This window comes from Heliangelus exortis, chromosome 16, assembly GCF_036169615.1.
Source record: "Heliangelus exortis chromosome 16, bHelExo1.hap1, whole genome shotgun sequence".
Classification (NCBI taxonomy): domain Eukaryota; kingdom Metazoa; phylum Chordata; class Aves; order Apodiformes; family Trochilidae; genus Heliangelus; species Heliangelus exortis.
Window position 1 is genome coordinate 8,863,906 of NC_092437.1, and position 22,642 is coordinate 8,886,547.

Below are 22,642 nucleotides of genomic sequence, written 5' to 3' on the forward strand. Positions count from 1 at the left end.
GTTCTTTAAAAAAAGAATTTTATTGTTACAACTAAAATGAGAACTGAAAACGCGTATGGGAAATTGAAAAACTGTACAATTTTACTATAACCTGTGAGGTCTTTGCAGCGGCTTACACAAAAGACAAGATACCTGAAAATGTATTATACCAAAACATTTAGGGCTTTTTTTTTTGTTTTGTTGTTTTTTTTGTTTTTTTTTAGAAAAAGTTTATTCTATGGCAATCTGTAAAAAAGAAAGACCTGATGAGTAAATATTTGCTTAAGGCATATAGCAGAGCAGCTCACTAACTTTCTAACAAGTTTAACATGGATATTTGTCCATTTTCCAAGAATAGGTTAACCAATGCACCCACTTTGAAACGCTACTGTATATACACACCCAAACTACTACATACACATACAGGACATCAAAACAAAAATGTTTACAGTTCAGTATTCTGAGCCTTATACACACCTCACTGGGCTTGTGGGCTCTTCCTCTGTCCTGGGATAGCCCAAGTTCTGTAGTTGGAACAGGTGAAAGAAATGGGAAAATACATGTGCAGAACAGGGGATGTTCAAACCTTTTTAATCATCTGCAGCAGCTTTCTCTTGTTTAAATGACTTGCAAGTGATCTGCTATGGATTCAAAGGAAGGACACTTTGCTTTCCTGGCAAGCCCAACATTTCAAATATTCCCTCTTGGGAAAAGAAGAGGGCAACAGTTGCTTTGTTTATTTTCAAACGGGCCACCCCTTTTGGAGCCTGTCTTTCAGCAGCTCAAAGCATGCTACCCACATCTTGCAGGAGCAGCTTACCCCTCCTGCAGTGCAGCTTTGGAGCAGGCAGCACAGCAAGTCATACCCCTGGAATCCCTGAGCTCTTTCTTGTCTCAAGTGGCCCCAGGTGAGGTGTGCATAGGGCTTACTGAACTCTCTGGAATGTCTGTACTATATTCATTCAGCCGAAGTGAACCATGCTACACACCTGGGTTACACGGAGCACGCAGAAATTCAATAGGAGTCATGCCAGGAGGTGAGTACTTTATCTGATCAACACCACATCGCTCTATGGCTGAACGAAGATACTTCCAGCAGCACCCTGTGAACCACAGCCACTTAATGATCAGGTCATGCAAATATAATCTGGGCACATCAGTAAGCAGAAATATAAATTTTCACCTTTCAAGCACATGGTATTTAATCAGGACACCAGAAGACTTTACATGCATTTTAATACAAATGGGATACAAATGTTGCATTACAACAACTCTACCAGATGACAGAGAGAATAGGGGGGACAAAGCAATCACATACTGTTCTCTTAAATACACAGATGAGCCATTATATATTACCATTTTTCTATACTCATTTTTCATGTTTCCAATAATATAACTAAATATTGACTGATTACAACATTCCTCCTTTCAAGTACTGGTCTGACCAACAGTCTAACAGGTAAATTATTGATACCCAGTACTACCTGAGGATTTATTATTGTACTTTTGAAAAGCCCTTGATGCAAGCTTAACAAAAAACAAAATAGAAATAAATCCCACCCCCCACCCCATTCACTAACTTACTCACTGAAAGAAAAGAGCTATACGTACAGACAGCTTTGCAAAAATAAATATGGAGTGGAGATTTTTACATAAGATACTCCATAACTATGTTTGCACTGAGAATGGTTGGTAAGTGCTATAAATCTAGAAAGCCTTTAAAAATAAAAAGAACTTATTAGTAACACTGTTGCAAATCAGCTGTCATAGTTTAGTTTCAGTCTTTACCACTTTCAATAATGAGTTTACTCCTACCCTCTGCCCTATGATGTGAGCAAAAAAACCCTTGCTATTGTTTAAACTATTAATAATTTGGTTAATAACAAGAGGAACAGCATTGACTGTTTAGTGCAATGCCAACTTCCAGTCACAGTTCTACCAATGCACCCAAATCCTTATTTACAAGCACTTCACCTTACTCATGTCCTGGGCCCACGGCACAGGCCACCAACGGAGTGGAACAACATCGACACAGTGTGGCATAGGACAAAACCACCCCTCTCTCTTAGCTTGCCCAAGGATAGCAACAACCATGTCTGCAGAGGTGCAAGACTGACCCTCTCACACCCCCACCTCCAGAAGTTACTGAAGAGCACATCTTCGAGCCATTATTTTAAATCTTTGCTTTAAAAAAAGCAGAACACAAACGCTTGCATCATAAGCCAACTGATCCGTTCAGAGCTCAACATGTCTTCTGTTGAACTTTTTATCTCTTAAGGAAGCTGCCACAGCATTAATTGCTCTGGATTTATTGAAATGCTTTCCTGTTCACTGCTTGCAATGCCTCTGAATACAGTACCTCCCCGGCCCTTGCAGGACACGTTATTTCTTATGGAGCACATGTAGAGTGAAACTGCATTTTACATTCCAAATGATGAGGTTAAAGAACTGGTCCTTCTGAACGCCAACTGCACAGCTGCAAAATGCTGGTGGACGTATTTTCATACGTTGATATTTCTCACTCTGTTTCTCTCCCTTCCCTCAACCTCTCCTAACTCAGAATATAAAAGTAAAAACAGCTTTACAAAGGATGGTGCAATGTAAATAGGCATATGTGCAAGTAGAGTGCAACAAAAGTCAATGAGGAGATACACTTCTTAAACAAAAAAAAAAAAAAAAAAAAGAAATAAAAGAGCTGTTGGGATACCCTGAGCAAATGCAGAAGCCTGTTTCTAAAAACACATGTAAAACAATAAGCTCTTTAAGAAACAGTTATGCCAAGATTAAATATACCAATACCACAGGCACTGCCCACAACTCAGTCTTTAATGATGAAGCAAATTAAAAAAAACCAAAAACCCAAAACAAAAAACCCACAAACACTTCTCTCCCCCCAACACCCTCCCCTTCCAAAAAGTTTACATTCTTCAGGTATGTGTGTTTCTTTTTTGTTTGGGAACTCATCAATAAAAGTAATGTATTTGGCTGAACACTTGGAGAGTACAAGCAAGTTTCACTTGTGCCTAGTTTTTCTGAAACACAAAAAAAAAAAAAAAACTGGCTTTTTAAAAAAGGCTAAAAACAACAATGTGTTGTAATTCTATTATTTAGTTTTTAAAAAAATTAAAAAAAAAAGGAAAACAGACTATTTGGCATTTTCTCTGCTTACTCCTGAATATTTTAAGGCCCTGAGATTAGAATATTATGTTCTTGGGACCACAGGGCTAGACAAACCCTAGTGCATCAATTCTCTCTTTAAGCCCTAACCAAAGTTCTGGCCTGTCAACCTAAGATCTAACTCCACTGAGACAAGGCTCACATGCCTCAAGTAGCTTCTTTCAGAGAAGCCTGTTACAAACTGCTCAAATCATTGGCGTTTTCTGCAGGGTTGATCTTGCTGGCATGTCCATCAATGAAAACACACCCTGTAACAGAGATAAGCTCCTGCTGTGAGGAAAGTGAACATGCATATATTCACTAGAAATGGCTTCCAAGTTGTCATCATGTTTTCATCATCCTCTTCTGAGTTTTCTGACTTGATTGACTCTTCTTTGTGGGGAGGGACACGCAGATTTTCACCAACAGTTCTCCTCCGAATTTCAGTGTCTTGACTAGTGCTTAAAGACAAAAAAATAAATATTTAATACTGGATTCCCCATTGAGGAGAGAAGCCACAGAGACTTGACAGGAGCATGGCCTCACACACAAAGCTCTCTGCTGTCAGGAGCTCCAGAAGATGGCAAACCAAAGCCAATCAGTAATTACTACAGTTCTGGCTGTAAATTAGGTTTAAAACAAAGGTCATGCTTGGGAGTATTTTTTCCCTTTAGAGAATAAACTGACTTAGTTTTAAACACCATCTATTCCCACTGCTTATCACAAATCTGCTACCTTGACTGAGACAAGTAGTGAACTAGCACAAATCCAAGTTTATAATAATAAATGAAACTGAGTGTCTAAGCTCTTGAGAGCTGAACATGTATTATGCTAATTTAAACTGCACTGTATAAAGTATCTCCAGGAAATAATTTCTTCACTAAGAAATTGTTATTTATGTAGTAAGCTAATAAGGACACAAGACTCCAGCTTTAAATCTGTACTTCTCATGAGGTGCAGAAAGCATGTGCTGGCATCTCTGCATCCCAGGCAAATATTCCGGTAGCAGAGCCTGTACCAAAGGGAAGAAACAGGGAGGTGCTACGACTGCAACAATTTCTTCTCTTGTAGCTAAGCTTCCTGCTTCCAAGGTTTCTTTTCTTTTGAATAAAGGTGTTTGGAATTTGAATATTTCACTTCCAGAATCTCCCCGATGAACTAAGAAAAATCCTGATCAGAACATTGTTTCATGTTGAAGTGGGACACAGTTCCATTTTGTCTTGTTGCCTCCAGCAGGAATTTAGGAGACAGCAGGTTCATCTCATGGCCTCAGTCTCTCTGCCATGTGAAATTAAGAGGAGATTTATTTTTAAGAAAGATTCTTGGAAACTCTAATCTCTAGTTCCCAGAGTCACACACTCCCCTACTGGTTCAGATAAATAAAATACATTGTCTGCCAGCTGCATCTGTTGAAAAGGCTCTAGTTATGTGGACAATACTAGAAACTGGTATTTTACTTCAGTATCAGTATGGAAAGCTGATGATGTCTTGTCTCGTAAGACCATTTAGTAAGGGACCATCACACCTTCCCTTAATTATCCCTGGTGGGCATAAGGGCTTCTTTTTTTTTTTCATTTTAATTTTTTTTTGTTTGTTCTGTGTGGCATTCTTCTGGTTGTTCTAAATAAAACCAATTAAGATGCAGGATGCCAGCAACACTATGGGATGCAGATTTCCACCCATTCCACACCACTGCCATCAATAGGGAGTGACCTCTAGTGGTGCAGCAGGCTCTGCACTCTGCCACCCCTCGTGTTTCTCTGCATGTTTCTTAGTCTACAATTTAGGTTACAGTGACAGGTAGAAGTTTTCTGCTCATGAGCCCCCTCTACTCCTTTCATCAAAGCAATCTTTTTGCTCGCAACTGTTGCATTTCTGTTTGTCTAAAGCTACTCAGCCTCGTTTTCAGCTATGTGACTAATACAACATCGAGTGGCAGAGCTCCTTTGTAACTTAATATATACTGCAAGTAAATCAAGCCTAACCACCTCATTATGCTGTCAGGTTTTTTTTTTTACTCCAGCAGGATCCCATAAGAGGCCCTAGCTTCTGTGTGAAGTTAGAAGAACATGAGTGTAAGATATTTACTGAAAAGATTTTGAGTTGGAACTATTAGACTAACTCAAGCAAGGTCTGCTCAGGACCTTCTGTGTGAAATGCCACTTAAGAGCAAATGTCCTAAACCTCTGCACACTGTAAGACAACTGGACAGTCTTCCTGACACAGTTAAAACTGGGAAACTAAATGCACTACCTGTCTGTGATCAGTGGTACAGCTGAACGAGCTCTGCCATCTGGAACCATCTCTTCCACAGTGCTGACTGAACACGTAACCTCTTCTTCTACTGCTTGATGTTTAGGAAAGAACTCTGTGTGTTCATGCATCCTTCCATTGTGCATTTCTGAAGTTCGCTTTGGTGGCCTGGGAGGTGGTGGGGTATGTTCAGGTGGAGGGTCCAGGTCTTCATTGGAGAGCTCCTTCCACTGTTCCTTCAGAAAGAAAAAAACCCTATTAAGCTTTTCTTGATATCTTTAATTTAAGCTGCTATAAATTTTAACAGGGTTTTTTACCTTTCCAATTTTTCTGTGTGGCTGTTCATTCATATTGGGAAAAAAAAAAGAAAAAGAGAGACAAAAACCTCCAAACCTAGAGCTACGTCCCATACACAGAAACCATCTGCTAGAAATGCAAGACATTTGAATTTGCTTCTGGAAAATTTAAATAGAACAAAACTGAATCTCTGTTGCTACAGTTCTACTCACAATAAAACAAACTAAAGGGTCTAAATCATAATACTTAACCTTCTGGCATATTAGAAAATTTTTATTATCTGAAACGAAATACAAGGCCCATACAGCCAGTCTGCACCCCTGTTACCCTGCTGAAAAGTACACAAGGACATCTGTTACACTACACATGCTTCTTCTTAAATACAACACCTAGAGGTCTTTACAGATCATAAGGATCTGCATTTAAGGACTCCATAATATAACATTTTATGGAAGCTGAAGCAAGCACAAAATTTAAAGTTTCTTTCTGTTCTGTTCATCCAAGGTATTTGCTACAGTTAAAAACAGCATTGCAGCTCACTGTGTGAGACTGTGCAGTCAGTGGCACTCACTTGCACTGAAGCATCTCCCATAATGAATTTTGCCCCTTCAATAACAGCTAAGTAGGAGAAACGGAGCTGATCTGCTGTCTGTATGAGTCCCATTCTGTACTTCCTCATTTCCAGGAGAACCTGTTTAACGTCCACAGAAGAAGGATCTTTCCGTTTGTCCATCTGAAGATAAAAATTTGAAACATGCTTTATGTGCTGATGAGATTCAATCCAATGACTCATTGTGTATTATGGCCCTCAGACTACCCCCCATATTACAGAACTAATAAACTAATAAGAAACTTGTATCAGCAGCTATTTATTTGGTCTTTTAAAAGACAGAGAGGGGAAAACACACTAAGCCAACATGTACATTTTTCCCTTTTTTGTTTTGAAACTCTAAGTCAGAAAAAATTGAAGGACATTTTAACTTAGGCCTGACTTCTGTGTTATTAGGTGCTCTCACACGGTGACAGAATAAAGTCAAGGGAACTCCAGTTTTCTCATAAGGTCAGAATAATTTCCCCCTGCCTACAGGCGAAGCTGCCTCTGTAAAAGGAAACATTCTAGATTTATTTTGCATTATTTCAGGATCGGTCACACTAAGCAGGCATCTAGTGTGTTGGGTTTTTTTCTTAACCACAAGGGCAAAGCCTCTTTGCAAATCACTCTAAAAACTACAGACAGTGCTTCCCAAGACTTAAAGTGGCCAGTCAGGAATGAGATCTGCCTTGGAACACACTTCCAAACCAGAATATGAGTAAGATAATGGGAAATAGCATGCAGCAATACTTCACAGAACATACCATGGCTCTTTGTAAGCCTACAACAAACCATTCCTCAAAATAACTCTACAGAAATAGCATATCATGTGGAGTAAGCAGCTCTTACCAGTAGAAGACATGTATCCACCAAACAAAAAGTTCCCGATCTCCCGATTCCTGCACTACAGTGCACCACAACTGGGCCATGCTCAGGGTTAAGTGAGCCAGACTCTCTCACTTTGAACAGGAAATTCAGGAATGAAGCAGGTGACTCTGGGACACCGAAGTCAGGCCATGTAGTATAATGAAAGTGCAGAATCTCTCTGGTTTCCTGTGCCTGTAAAAACAGTATTTAGGAAATCTTTTAGTTCGTCTACATGAATCAGAAGTATTCAAACTGCAGTTGCCTACATCGGTGCTCTCATCAGCAAATACAATTTATTACTTGTTTCAAGACCTTGATGATGAGATGAATCTCGCCTCAGAGACAGCAGAATGTGTGTGGTAATAGTTTCTGCACTTACTGTAAGGTTTTCCAATTCTAACTGTCGTACTGTGTAATATGATTTTATATCTTCAGATATCAATGTTAGTTTCAAGTTTGTATCTTCAAAAAACATTTCTTTCTCTTCCTTCCGTGGCCAGTACTGTGCACACTTGATCTAAAATAAAATGGAAGACATTTATGTCACTTATGTCTGTGTAAAAGGCAAGGAATAAGCATCCTTAAGTACATTTCCTTAAAAGACAATTTCTTCATTTGCTTTCATTACAAGGAGCACCACTTCTATTGTGAAGAATATCAGCCTTTCTTTATGTTGCAGAACTGCATCTTTATTGAATCTTTTGTATGAGTCAAATTATTTTGACTCTGACTGAACTAATACAAATCCTAGAGATTAAGGGTAGGTTAGTTTAGGTAGAGCCATCTGTTTTCTACATGTAAGCTGAAAGAGTGGGAAGTTATGGAATCCAATCAAAATCACCAAAGCCACTATTTAGTTTGTGGCAGAACAAACAAAAAAGATTCTGCTGAAATCTGAATTTTAGTCTGCATTTTAGTTATTATCCTCATAGCAAGTATTTCAATTTGAAAGTACAACATCAGATGAGATTTCAGGTTGCTACATTCTCTTACCAGAAAAACAAAAATAGCAGCAAGATAATTTTGATTTTACATGACATAGTTCAAAAGTAAAGTGCCAAACAAAAAACCCTACATTCAGCAAACATTCCCATTACGTACTTCTGGCTGAATTTCAATATTCTCAGTAAAGTTTCCCAGAGCACTTAGTTTTGCAAAGACTGCTACATGCTTAAATGAGTCAACCAAATAGAAAAGTAGCACATTATGCAGTGTGGAGAACACTGAAGCTGAAGAAAATCATCAGCAACAAAAACAGGAAAGTCTGGAAAAGTCAGGAAAGATTCTGACAGTCAAATCTAAGGATAATGTGAGCAGGAACACTGGCCTGCTACTTCTGCCACTAAGCACTACTCCTCTGAAATGGGATTATGACCACCATTTGCCCACACCTAAACATGCAATAGGAATGGACTGTTTGACATGGCTAATGCATCTTTTATTCAGGGACAAATAATATGGCTTTGAAGTTGTAGTGGAAGAACAACAAAAAAAGGAGCATTCTCAAGGCTATTATTATTTCTCTAGGCATTTTAACAAAGACAAAAATCAGTATTGTATTCATAGGTAGACTAACACTAGTTTTCCTCAGACTAATTCTAGTTTTTGTTCAAAATACATCCTCTAACTTCTTGGGGTGTAGAATGCAGTTACAATTATTTCTACTTTTTCTTTTCTGAGTATTGATAGACAGCAACTGGCTTTGTGTCTAATTTCTCCACCAAATGTGTCTGCAAATAATACTTTGTTGTGCTCCACTGTAGGACCACCACTGCTGTTTGCTGAGAAGCATAAGCAGCCCGCCCTAAGGGATCACAATAATTCATTTTGTTGAAAACTATTGGCAGTGCAGAGAATAAGCAGGAATGGTTGGAAAGGAAGAAACTTTAAAAATATGGTTACTGCATCTCTTTTGAAGATTAAATTTCACTTGCAGTACAAAAAAAAGCAAAACACTCAAAAATGAAGACTTTATTATTGAAGAGTTTATTAAAATATAGCTCACTGCACAGAAATTTTCCTGATTATATTGAATTTTTTCCTGATTATGCAAAAGCATGTAACACCCAGTTATCACTGGTGGATACCCAACATACCCTTTACCCCTCGTCCAAAGTGTCTTTCTATTGACTACACAGTAACACTACACTTGAAATTGTGCATTTCTACCAGTCCTTACAATTGCTTTTGTCTCAGATCTGCACAGCTGCTGCTGAGTCCACTTTAACCTGTGGCATTAGCATAGAGGCAGAACTCTGACCTATGGATGAAAACCATCCCTGATGGTTCCATGCCTGTCTTCACCATCAGAAAGGCCAAGGCATTCCCTTCTCAAGAGGGCAGCTACTCCATGTGCCAGAGGAACCAAAACTTTTCATCTACCTGAAGATAAATTACAATAATCCAATTGTTTGTTCTCATGTAAACTTCCTAGAAGTCCTGGACAGAACCGAACCCACTGCATTTCTCCTAGCAAGCAAAGCACTGGTTTAACAGCTGGTTCCACAAGATTATTGCTTAAGATAGATGATTCCTAAAGTACTTTCAATTGCTCTCCTTTTCTCCTCCCACTCCCAAATTTCTTTTGTAAAACAATTACTCCAGTGGAGAAATAATGTGTCTAATGATAAACTTAATAATCTGAGTTCTTGCTGCACGAAGTTGGAGCCCACGTTCCTCTGAAACTACTTCAAAACCATTTCAGAATGCTTGTGAATAAACACCTGATGTAAGTGACTCTGAGAAGAGCAATCTACATACACTGTACAAAACCTGCATTCAGATACCTGATACCTGAGACCAAATATTCAATTGTGTGGAGAGTCATACTGTGGCTCATGCCTTGTTTCACCCAAATTCAGAAGAAATTAAGACCTACAATTACAAACTGTAACTTTCTGACTGCACTAGGATCAGCTCAGCAGGTGTTCAATTTTTGGCATAATTTTAGATAGAACAATTGATGGTTTTCACTCCCTCCCCATTCTTCAGGTTGGTTTTTGTTTTGTTTTTTAAAGAAGAAAAAACAAACATGCAATGAACACATAGCTAGAACTGGATAAATACTTACGGATCCCTTTTCCATCACTCTGTTCAACATGACAACACCACGGCTTTTCTGTTCCCAAACCATCTCCCAAAAGTGACCACAAGTATTTGGCAAAGGTCCCTGCAGAGGCAGAATCCCCAGAAATAAGAATTATTTTCTCTACGAGTTACTGCACTACAAAATAAATCTGAACAAGTAACAAGCAACTTCTTATTTCAGACTATAAAAAACAAAACAAAACAAATGGACTGATACAGCTTTAGGTACTATTTCCCACTATGAATTTAGCCATGAATGCATGGTTGATGCATAGCAGGAAGAGGCCATCTCATTAGTGAGAGAAGTAGGAGTGGAAAACGTTGAGAGAATTTTCTTAGGACAGGTATACACGTAATAGGGACATACAGCCTCACTGACTAGGAACAGAACTAACATCTATGTTGAATTATTCTGCAATATACCACTGTTATGAATAACATTTGGAAATTACTAAACTGAATGGACATTCAAAAGACTGAAATAATGCCAGATCAGTAACAAATTACATCTTTTCTAGAATCCTCATGAATTTGGTTTGGGACTGAACACAGTTAATTCCTTGTACTATCTACTTACAAAGTAGGGTTCCTTATTTTCTGTTTGTGCTGTATTCTTTTGCTATTCTCTACTCCAAAACCTTTGCTCTGAACTTTAGGCAACACAAAGCAGCATCATTGTACCTCTCCTATTTGCTATTTATTGCTTTGCTCAAACAGAGCAGCAGGCCAAGGTTCTCAGAAAGAACAACTGGAGTCACAGTAAGCCATTCAAATCCATTACATTTTGGATCAGAATAGGTAACTAGTACCAGTTAGCTGAACATACCAGTTCAACCCTATGATCAAACTCCACTGTCCTAAAAAAGAGTAAGAGCTGTGTGGATAGAATAACTTTCATACTGAACACTCCATTGTCCACTTGTTTCTTAGAGGATTTATCTTGATTTTCTAAAACAGGAAACAAGAGCTGCTGCTTAAAAGTACTATTCCCAATCTACTATGTAAAGTTTGGGAGGAAGGAGTAAAGATGTTTAACAAGAAATAAGTGGAAGAGCATACTGCTTATTTGAAACAGAAGATCAGATGCAAGAAATTCCCTAGTATATTTTAGCTAATTTCTGCCCCAATCAGCATAGCACATAAGACCCTATTATATTTAAAGTATGCTATTTTAAATGGCATTTGAACATATTTAAATTCATGCATATAGTTGTGTAAATGTGAAGCCCTCCCATTAAATGAGGTTCACCTCTGTTCAGAGAATTTATCTGGCAACATAAGACTACTGGTCTGAAGCCTTTGTGCTGACCCTCCATGTACAGCTATGACTCATTTCAACCACATTGCTTGTCACAAGCAAACAAGCACATTTCTAGAAGTATATTATCTTCTAGTCTAGATGAGTCTAAAGTCAAAGATACAAAGTGGCCAAAATATGCTTCAAAAAGTCAGTCAGTGCTGGCAGGAAGCAGGAAGAAATATGTAGCAGTGTAAAAATTTTCTATGTAAATGTTTATATATACATATATGTTTATATATACTTAACTAGCTTTACAGTAAAGAGCACAACAATAGTAAGGCCAAAGATAACCCACAAAAACCAACTCAAATCACCATATGATTTTATTATCTACTGCCAGCAATTACCTGGGTAAGGATGTAGCTCCTTTGGGCCTCTTCCATTTTTATCAAACTAGCATTGATATAGTCATTGTCACCTTGGTTTAGCTTAATTCGACTGTGATCAACTGCAGCGTAATTAGAAAACACTGGTTAATGTACATCCACCACAGCACCACCATGCACCACCTCATCAGATGTTAGCATCACAAAAAGACTGAGTTGTCCTGAAGAATGAAAAGAGCTTAGTGACAGGTAGTGCAGAAGTGTTCACTGGTGCTTGTGACTCTGGAAATACAATATGCAAAAACTGTGCTACAGCAGAGCAGCAAATGTAAGTTGCACTCCATCTTCCAAGAATACACTGCAAGAATGGAAATATTTGCATCTCAAGTAATCACAACAGTAATTAGCGAACTGGATCACACTGACCCATTTGTACAGTTATCAAAGTTATTGTTTTTAAATAATGTAATTACACAACTGCTTATCTTTTGTAGCTTAAACATTCAAACCCAGCTTGTTCAAGGTTGTTAAAGGCTTGCCTAAACATGTATTGGACAGAGACAGATTATTCTTCTAGACATTTAGCTACTTTTCCCAACCCAGCTGCACCTTAATGTTCAGAAAGAATGATCAAAATTCATGAACTAGAAGTAATTTCATTGCTCTTTTGTTAGTTCTAGCTTGCTCCACTTGGAATGAAAAAGAACCAAACAAACCACCAACAAAAAGCCATATTCAAGATTTCCTACATTTTGCAAGGGCACCAACCAGATTGGAAGCAGTGTTATCTACAGGCAAAAAGGAACCGTTTGTTACTCATAACCCCAAACATTAGAACTGCTTAGTAAAGCAAACTATGTGCAACATTATTGTTCCTAGTCAGTTGCCCCAAATCCTTCAGTAACTTTTAGCTAATACAAGTTTTCTGATATACAATAATACTCATCCTTGAGCAGAAAACAAGATGTCCAGTGACAGAGCCTACAGCAACTCTGCATGTAACTCTGCACCCTTCAAGAGGGAAAGAAGTCCCAGAACAGGCCTTGTCATTTAGTGCAGAGCAGGTAGCTCAGCAAGCCAGCAGTCAGTATCTGATATATCAAGTATTATTTGCTGATCATTTAACTACAGTCCTTCTCTGCACTGTGTTTTCATCACTGCTGTCTCTCTTGCACCCCAAAAATACAGCATGCAAGACACAGGCAATCTTGAATTGGGATTCAGTTCATAGGATTGTGGGAAGACATGGCAGGCTGTAACACTGAACTGAGCTGTGCCTGGAGCAGAGGACACAGGCTCAAAGATGCACTTCCCATGAGAATTCACCAGAATATGTATTTATTGTAATTTCAAGCACTGGTCTCACACATTAACACCTTTGCAAACTTTCCCTTTTCTGTGTTCAAATGAGCTTAGGATTTATTTCTGGTACTCATATGTTTTACACAAGACTCTTCTTCATCTCTCAGTAGGGACAGACTTACTGCTATACTGACTAGAAGGATGTTCTAGTAGGATACTGCAACAAAGATACCTGCAATTTTCTTAATGCTGCTTCAGCCACCATTGTTCTGTATGCTGCTCTAGTGTAATCCTATGGATACAATGGGATCCCATGACACACATCTCAATAACTAAATGTATTAGCAAAAAAACTGTCTTGGATGCATAAGCATGTAACCCTAATCCTGTTCTTAACGCAGAACATGTAGCTGTTAGAAGCCTTTAGAAGTTACAAACAATGGAAAATAGAGTGTACTTACAGGGGCTGACATCTCTGTACCTATTTCTATTTTTGTTTCTGGGATGTTTGGCCACTTTACATGGAAAATCACTGGCCTCATGCCTGATGTCCTGCAAGAAAAACACACAAAAACAAACAAAAAAAAGTCTTAGATATGAATTCATCTACCATTAGCTATTTAAAGACAAATATTCATTTGACTTTACATATGAGAGTTCCAGACAGAAAGCACTTCAGGCTTCAACTTTAGAACTGAATTTAAATTTATCAGAATAACAAAGTAACATCATTTGCGTGTTAAAATATTACTAACCTGCAGAACAAAGTAAAAGAACATTTACAAGGCATTATGCCTTTAAAATCTCAATGGAGTAGGGTCTCTGGTCCAAAGCACTTCTTTAAGCTACTGTTTCCATTATCTGTAAAACTATCAGTTTTACTTAGGACTCAGCAGAAACTAAAAAACATTTATTGTGACAGAAAAAAACCCTTGGCAACATAAACCTGGAGCAGTGACTTGTCTGAGATCACTTTAATCTTTATCTTGAGTTACCAGCAAGATATCAGAAAGCTGCAAATGGCAAAATTACTTGTGTCCACAGGCTCAACTAAAACTCGTAACAACTGAAGGAATTCATTTGCTGTAGAACTCAGTACCATATTTCAGTACCATAATTAAGTTTAAGAAAACCTATGACAGACACTGTGCACATATATGAATGAACAAATGAACCTAGCCCAAAGGCCACTAAAAATCATCATTAAAAACAAATTGAGCCAAATTAATGTCCTTTTACTGGATGAAATTAATTTTGCTAAATATAGTTGAACAAATGAAGTAGAGTTTAATATTAATTATCTGTCCAGATACAGATGTATTTTAACATGGTGTTGATTCACACCCAGTGTGACCACAGAACATGCTTCCATGCACATGAAGTTAATGCATTTGGATGTACAGATCCCTTGCACAGAAAGGCTGGGCTCTCCTCTATTTATAATTTCAAATTAGTTCAGGGTCTGTTTTAAATTGTGGTAGCTTCACAACATCAGAACAGGAGGATTTTATACTAGCAATTCTAATCCCTAAAATACAGGCCAACCCAAACTGCTCTCCTGTTCCTCTCAGTTTTCCATAAAGAATCATGTACAATGCTGAATATTTTTTCTCTGTGGGCTATCTACTGCAGCTTGTTACATGTTTATCATTTTTTACTCCATTATTCAGATGTATATCAATTTACACCAAATGCTACATAACAAGGGAAAATTTTTGTTTTATGTATACCTGCTCAAAATTAGTACAGTATTCTGAAATGGCTTCTCACTGAAATAAGCCCTGACATCAGCTGCTGTCTTTTTATAACCTAACACATGGCTGCCAGTATTCCTGCTTATGAAGAATGCAGTCTGGAGAATATGATCTCGACTGCCACAGTCTAATATCTCAAACACGAGGCAGCCAAAATGGGAGTTTTCCTAAGTTTGTCTGTGACACTAGGTTGGTGACCTTTTATTTTGCAGGGGTTTATTTTTCTTCTCTACTGGCTGTATAGGATTGACAAGAGACAAAACCAAGGAATTAGCAAAAATGGTTTTCTAGATCTCTAGCCACATTTCCCATAGTGTCTACGTATGCTGTTTTTTAAGCATTAAAAAAAAAAAAAAAAAAAGCAAACACAACCACTCCATCACTTAAGATTTGTAGTTTAAAAAAAAAATCAACATCAAAATGAAAACCAAACCAAAAGACCCCTAGGCATTTTTGCTCTAGATATTGGGCTAAATTAGCAGCAGCACTAATCTACAGTTTCCTTTGATGGCATTAGCAAATTTGAAAAGAACTGTCTCCTCTTTTAAAAAAAAACAGAATAAATACTTAAGTGCAGAAATGAAAGGATGCAAAGGTACCGAAGATAAAAATATTATATATATATTTGCACATACATAACTATTTCCACCCTTAGAGAGCTGCACATATTAAAATATTTAAGGATCTAAACTGGCAATTTATTGTTCAGGGCATAGAAGCTGGCTATTACCTTGCTATTAAAAATGACATAATTTTAAAGATGCTACGAGGCCTAAAGGTACTGAAAGAATAAGGGAGTTCTAGGAGAAGCATAACTCCCATAGTCACAGAAAAAAAATAAATAAGTTACCCATGTATCTTACAGAACCACAGACAACTTAAAATATGTGTTTCTGTAGCACATTTTAACAAAAAGGAATTAAATTGTAGTGTGAGTGTTGTGGTAGTAAAATGAGAAACCTAGATATGGCAACAGGTAAGCTGCCTCATATATAAATCCCAATAGCATATATCACTTCACTTCTGAAAATAATGAAAATCAGTAAAATAGAAAATCCTGGGGGGGATGCATGCCTGGACCTCTGCTGTCAAATCCATGTCTCAAAAGATTGGGCACACTCTTCTCAGGATGTGGGGTATCGTTTGGGGCTAGTTTTATTTTTTGGCTATAGCCAATTGCTATTGCATCTAAAGTGCCAAAAACCCCTCAGATCACTTCAAGGATATCAGGCTGGCGTTAGTGGAAATGAGATGGCCCTCAACAGAGAAAAATCAGTGGTGAGAAACAATGAAGTGACAGGCTACACAAAATGGCCACGTTACAGACTTTCATGTATGTTCCTCAAAAACTTGTTACTTGTTGCTGCAGGAGTCACATAACTGCTGATGATCACTGGTGTCAGGTGTCATATTTCAGAATATAACAATAGTAGTACTACAAGATGTCCATGCTGGAGAAAGAAGACTCATTCAAAGCATCTAAAAATTATGCTATGTAGAACTTTAAGCCAGTGATGTCATGAGAACTGAAATTACTGGATGGACACAGGAATTGACACAGTTATGAAACACCTTCTTAAATCACACTCATAGTCATGCTGCAGAGATCTTGTCATTCAAAAAGGAAGCTCGACATTTCACTTAAAAGGTCATGCAACATAAAACTTTAAAGAGGAAGGGCAAGAACTGAAGTCAGTTTTCCAAAGTCAAATGCTTCTGGTTTTGAGCATGAGTCATCATCCCATGGCACTGGACTCCTGGTTTTAAGTCCTGTACCCTGTGCAAATACTCCCTAGAACTTCAGAGGTGGGAAGGGGAATTCTGCTGAAGCACTGTTCTTCAGATGGAAAGGTCTTGTCCTTGTCAATTTGCAGCAGTGGCTGGAATAAGAAGTTCATTAGTGCTTTACAGGAGAAGGTTGCTCCCAGCTGCATGAATGGGTTCCACTAGGCCTGACAGCATCAGACTTCCTGTCACAAAGAAAGGACACAGAATGCAAGAGCAGATGGCTGTGTTGTTCAGACAAAGCAGTCAATCCCATGAACACAGCCTTACTTTCAAGAGTCCTACAGATGTCTATCAGGAAGAGGTGTTCATTGTGGCCCTCAGCCCCTGTCAAGAGCCTGATTCTGTACCAGAATCCCTGACTCTTCCCTCTGACAGAAACCTAACAGTAGTGATTCATTCTCCAGCCCACAGCCCTTTCTTTCCATTCCTCCAAGTCTTCAAAAAATTACCCTTCATTCAGTCTAATAACCCCTTACTCCTCTGGAGCCCTAGGTCTGCCAATTCCCCCTTTGCTCCTTAAGTATTTTCAGCAAACTCTCCTGCCTGTCCTAGCCACTGGTACAACTGCACTACACTACAGATGCCACTCTCAGCACAACAGCTCATTTGGCTGTATCTTCTTGTTCAGGCTAAGGAGGAGATTAAGATAGTAAAAAGAGACATCAAAACCTTCAATTAAATGTTAGTATGATCACATGAAGAGGTATTCACATCAGTCACTCAAGCAAACTGCAATGTTGCATGGATTTGCTTGTCAGTACTTCCAGAAGAAAAACTAAATATCCAGTCTAAAGAGGCCTCCAGATATAGCAGAAAGGCTGCTGGAGAACTTTGCAGCAGTCCTCAGTTTGATCACACAATTTTGTTGCACCATAAATTCTGGAGTAGCTCAGACTAAAAGACAATGATACACTGTCATTTTAACAGTTCTGATCCTACAGGAAACAGCAATTGCCAAGATCTTATCGTTGGCTACAGAAGTGCACATTAATCTACCTACTGAGGCAGTCACATGAAGGAAAGTAATTCACAGCAAGTATATAAAGACTTAAATAAAAAAAGTAATTTTAGCTTATGAGCCGAACAAAAGAAGAATGCTTCCTCTTAAAGCTAGTACTTAAAAATATAACACTGCTGTAAGAGGTGGGAGAGTAAAAAAAATTATAGAAAAAATAGCTGCAGTAAAGAGAAAGCTACTGTTTCCTAAGATGCCATTACAGGCTGATTTCAGAATGGAAATATCCCTACACTTATATGAGGTGGCAGGGACCTACAGAAGACCACTAGAAAAACATGTAGTACAGAAGGATCCACATTACCCAGCTGCTTTACACAAATAGGAAAAGGTTCTGTGTGTAAAGGAACAAACTGAGTAATTGAGAAGCAGTGAAATGACTCTTCAACAAAAGAACCTCACAAAGAGATAAAGCATACAGAGATCAACTTAATTCAGCCCACCTGGCAGGGAAGATTGGATTTCTTATCCTGTATTAAACTTTACAAGAGGATACTTGAATAGGGACAAAAAATGAGTTTGTAACTTGTAGGTAACAAGGCATTCACCTAAGATCAGGTAAACAGACATTTGCATCACTTAACATTCATCTTAACAACAAGCTGCAGAATTTTAGCCAGATAAATGAAGTCAATGTAGATTTTAATACCCTCTTAAAGCATTTTACTTAGTGTCTCAGTTTTGCTTTCAAGTAAAATATGGTAGTATTGATTTCTTATTAATCTCCTTTAAAAAAAGCCACTTGGCTAGCATGCCAAGCTTCTTCCTGAGGTCAAGTAGCATGAGAGAAAGGGACAGGCTTGTTTAAACTTCAACAACACTATTACACGAGTTTAAAAAAAAAACCATAACCAAACAAACAACAAACCACTAAAAAAAGCCAAAACACTCACTTGCAACATGGTTTTCCTAGAAAGCCCCTTGCTAATTCAGCACTATGTGGGCAATCTGGAACAGGTTGTAGCAACACAGCGTAAGCAGCACAAGTCAGCTGGGTTGCAGGCACGGAAATAACCCCCCAGGAGAATGTAAGCTTAGCATGATTGTGTTATTAAATCATATCAATGCGTGGGAAAGTGTACTGATTTTTTTTTCTGGGCCCACATTTATTGCATCTAGCAGGTATTAGAGATTCTCACTATTACAAAAGTAAATCCTGTAGTACTTTGTTGTACCCACTACATCACGGCAGACATCTGAGCACTGAAAAGGCTCAATTAAACACTTGTACCTGAATGGTTCTTACAACTTGGGTATGTACATCCATAAGGGAGAAAGCCACAGACTTGTGTCATTTTCAAATCTAATGGCTTATTTATTTTGCATGTTGCTAAAATGAAGACCCTGGTGTAGAATAAACCATTGCAGTTCTGCAGAACTCAGCTGTTCCGATTCTTGCATTGCTTTGATGTCATTATCTGCAAGAGTAAGAAGTGACTTTAAATTCTGATTTTTTTGAGGGTTGCAGCTGAGCCAGGGCAATCAAAGATTTAAACTCTAATATTAGGTTTAAGAATTACATGAGACTTCTCAAATTTCAGTAAGTTCAAAATACAGTTTGTCCTTGAAATTTATGATCCATAACAGAAGTAGTTCAGAGAGCTGGCAGGAACACTCTACTTCTGCTGTTTTTTAGCTGTGTACTCACTGCCAAAACAGGAAACAACTGAATGAAGGGTCAGTATAAGAAAACAAATTTAGTTCCCTTCTTCTTTCTGTCTGTCTATCTCTGTTTTTCTTCCCAGCTATTCAGCCTGCTCCAGAAGTACATCTTAGACATTATGGGAAAGACAGAGACTTCTGAGAAGATGAAATGGCTGCTTCTTGACAGCTGTTGTGCAAAAGAAAAGCTCTGCTATCTGTATCATCAAACAAAGCCAGTGCCAGGAAATAAACCACAGTCTCATTAAAGTGTCAAGAGGTTCTAACTCAGTTACTCTTCTCCTATAACAAAAATAATCACGAAGATGAGATCCAGAGCTTGACTTGTCCAAACATAAGCTGTCTCCATATGGAGAGTTTTGGTTTAACTTCATCTCAAATAGACTGGTACATCTGACAGCCCAGTTATCTACATACCTTCTAGAGGAATTTTGTCTGTGTAACAAATCTAGACCTTATTCTGTTTGCAGTATGGCTATTGAATCAGTTTAATAATGTGTCATTTCTGGCCTGCAGGGTATTCCAAACTTCACAAACTGGCAACTGTGGTTATAAACATAGTCCTCTATTCCTAGTTTCCTAATAATTTCATTCTGACATTTCACAAGCCACCTAACAGCATGATAGCTTTTACAGAACTACCATCACAAAAAAAAAAACCCAAATCCTACAACCAACAGGGTAAAGACCATGTGTGTATACTTTGTAGGCTTCAGGGCAAGTAGGAGGGGAAGAAAAAAAAGATACAAAAACTGTAAAGTACTAGGAAGTGAGGGAAGGGTGAGAAAAGCTTCTTAGCACACCCTTTCACATCAAAATCAGATCACTGTGCTGCATTACCAAGAAATTTTCTATGGTTTAGAAAAGCTGCAAATGAGAAGTTGCAAGCTAGAAACAAAGGACAAAAGATACCCTTGGAACCACTGCAGATAAATTAGTTTCTCAAGGGAGTCTCCAACTCCAATTGGAACCACCAAACAACTTTTTATTTATACTCAGAATCCTTTACTGTCTTTTAGAGATACTAAATACAGTGTTTCCAACTTTAAAATAAAAATTTAATATTTGCCTTAGTGAAATAATTTTGTAAAAATCCACAATAAACCTCAGATTAAAACCTTCCTCATAGCCATTAAATAGCAGCCAGTTGACACTGTATCTCTTGGTAACCAGAGTCCTATTTACTAAAAGATAGCAGGAGGCAATGCCATGTTAACATCGTGGTTTAATCTGTAACAGTTTTATCCAAAAGAAGGATGAAGTAATTTTATGGAACAGGCATTTAACCAAGAAAAAACCCACTTCTTTTTTAGTTAAGATAAGCAAGCTAAAATCTAGGTTTTGCTCTGAATTTAACCAGGTAATTTGAAGGATTAAATCCAAAATTAAATTATTTTTTTACTCTGTTTCAGGACCTATCATCAGGTGGTAGTTCCTTACCCATCATGACTGACATGGATAGCCTATTCTTGGAGCCCAAAACCAGGTTATTCTTCCAGGTAATAGCTAATTTATCTTCAGAAGATTAAGAAAATGTACTGAAAAAAGGTAGGAAAACAATGAGAATACTTATTCTAGATAAGCACAAACCAGTTGTAAAATTCATTACCATTACTCAGGTATTACTCAGAACCATCCTTACTCAGATTTAAATCTCACCTTTAAAAAACCCACAACCTTTAAGAACAAGAAAAAAAGGCTTTATTATTGTCAGTCATTTCAAGCAATGTCTGAAAAAAAATTTTTAAAAAAATCACTCATGCTTTGTTAATATCAGAAGTTTCACTTTGGCCAGAAATCAATATTCAGAAAGTGCATCAGTAGAGCCTTCCTGTAAATTGATCTTAGCATGCTGAAACAAGAACATTTAAAAACTTGAAGGAGAAGAATATTCCTATAAACAATCACAGGCACATTTAATAACTTCCCATCCTCTCTCTTCAAATATGATTTGATCTGTACCAGGTACAGGGTATCAGAGTAAAAGCAAGGATAAAAAATTGGTAATACTTATGATCCTATTTCCTGTCAGCTGTATGACAACAGTAGTAAGCACTGAAAATCATCACCAGACCCTGTTCTTTTTTCTTACTCCAGGTGTCTACTCTGACAAATTGTCACCTTAATTTTGATAAATACAGCAAAACTTACCTGGTAACTATGGATTTATGGGTTCTAGGTTAATTTGGTTTTTTTGAGATGGGTTGAGTGTTTTAAAATTATGTCTTTCCTAATGCAATTACAGTTTTTAGTGTCTTGTCATGTATTTAAGACTTAAGAGGTCCTTTAACTAAATGATTGTTTCAGAATTTAATTTGGCCTGATCTGTAAGTTGACACCACTTCCATCACTACCACCACCTTAGTACCCTCATCAGGCAACAGATTCAAGGTCTTACCAGTTAAAAGCTGAATCTTTATGGATTCTTTTTCCTTATCTCCTTGTTGTGAACCCAAAGCATTTATCTGCTTTAAGCCTTTGGTTTTGAACACAGCCCTGCATACTTAGGGAGATGAGGTCTGTCTTCCTACTAAGCTTCTATTAAGTTTGGTTGTTTTTTGTTTTTTTTTGAAGACTTTATTTTAGATTAAAACATGTACTTCACATTCACTGAACTACAAATGAAACTTGCCTGTGGTATTTGTGTCCTTTCACCTTTTCCTGGAAAGTATGTTGACTAAAAGCCAATCAAACAGCACAGCACTTTAGCTGCTAACAAACACCACAGTCATTTCACTCTGAACAAATATTCTAAAGAAATAAAGATTTAAAATGTTAGGTATCGAAATGCCAACATTTGTGCATTTGTCTTATCAGCAGTTTAAACTTACACAACTGCAGTACTACTGTATCTTTTTAGTCCTTTTGTAGACTACATAAGTTAAACATATTATAGATTACTAAATGTATCTTTAAAATATTCATCATGTTATCAGCAAACAAGTCCCTACCTGCAGTGAAATATGCTCATCAATAACATGAGCAACTTCTTAAAATAATACAACTTTCAAAGAGAAAAGGGCAGGCTACAATTCCCAAGTGATCTTAATTTTGTCAAGGCAATTTTCAAATTAAGGTATCATATGTGAGATAGAGATCTAATTGTCCAGCACTCACCACAACTAGAAATTACCAGAGAAAAACGAAGTCAGCATCAGAACATTTTTACAAGCCACTGCTCCAAGTTTAAAAGATGCAGTGTCACCAAACCATACGTTTCCACAACATGGTCCAAACAAGAAACTCATAGTGTGAACCATCCTG

General features: G+C 37.7%; 1 protein-coding gene and 1 long non-coding RNA gene across 2 annotated transcripts in view; one reads left to right on the plus strand and one right to left on the minus strand.

Moving 5' to 3' along the window:
- Window positions 1–21,925, plus strand: part of LOC139803445 (uncharacterized) — a 22,848-nt gene extending 923 nt beyond the window's left edge. The window contains exon 3 of the long non-coding RNA XR_011729011.1: window positions 20,791–21,925. This is a non-coding gene — a long non-coding RNA (uncharacterized lncRNA). The remainder of the gene's footprint in view (window positions 1–20,790) is intronic.
- The window catches only part of PTPN1 (protein tyrosine phosphatase non-receptor type 1), a 39,545-nt gene continuing 16,904 nt past the window's right edge, over window positions 2–22,642 (minus strand). The window contains exons 2-9 of the mRNA XM_071759617.1: window positions 13,621–13,711; window positions 11,879–11,979; window positions 10,215–10,313; window positions 7,524–7,661; window positions 7,127–7,336; window positions 6,257–6,418; window positions 5,389–5,624; window positions 2–3,596 (exon numbers count right to left, since the gene is read on the minus strand). Of these exons, the coding sequence (XP_071615718.1) occupies window positions 3,389–3,596; window positions 5,389–5,624; window positions 6,257–6,418; window positions 7,127–7,336; window positions 7,524–7,661; window positions 10,215–10,313; window positions 11,879–11,979; window positions 13,621–13,711 (1,245 nt within the window). The 3' untranslated portion in view covers window positions 2–3,388. The remainder of the gene's footprint in view (window positions 3,597–5,388; window positions 5,625–6,256; window positions 6,419–7,126; window positions 7,337–7,523; window positions 7,662–10,214; window positions 10,314–11,878; window positions 11,980–13,620; window positions 13,712–22,642) is intronic.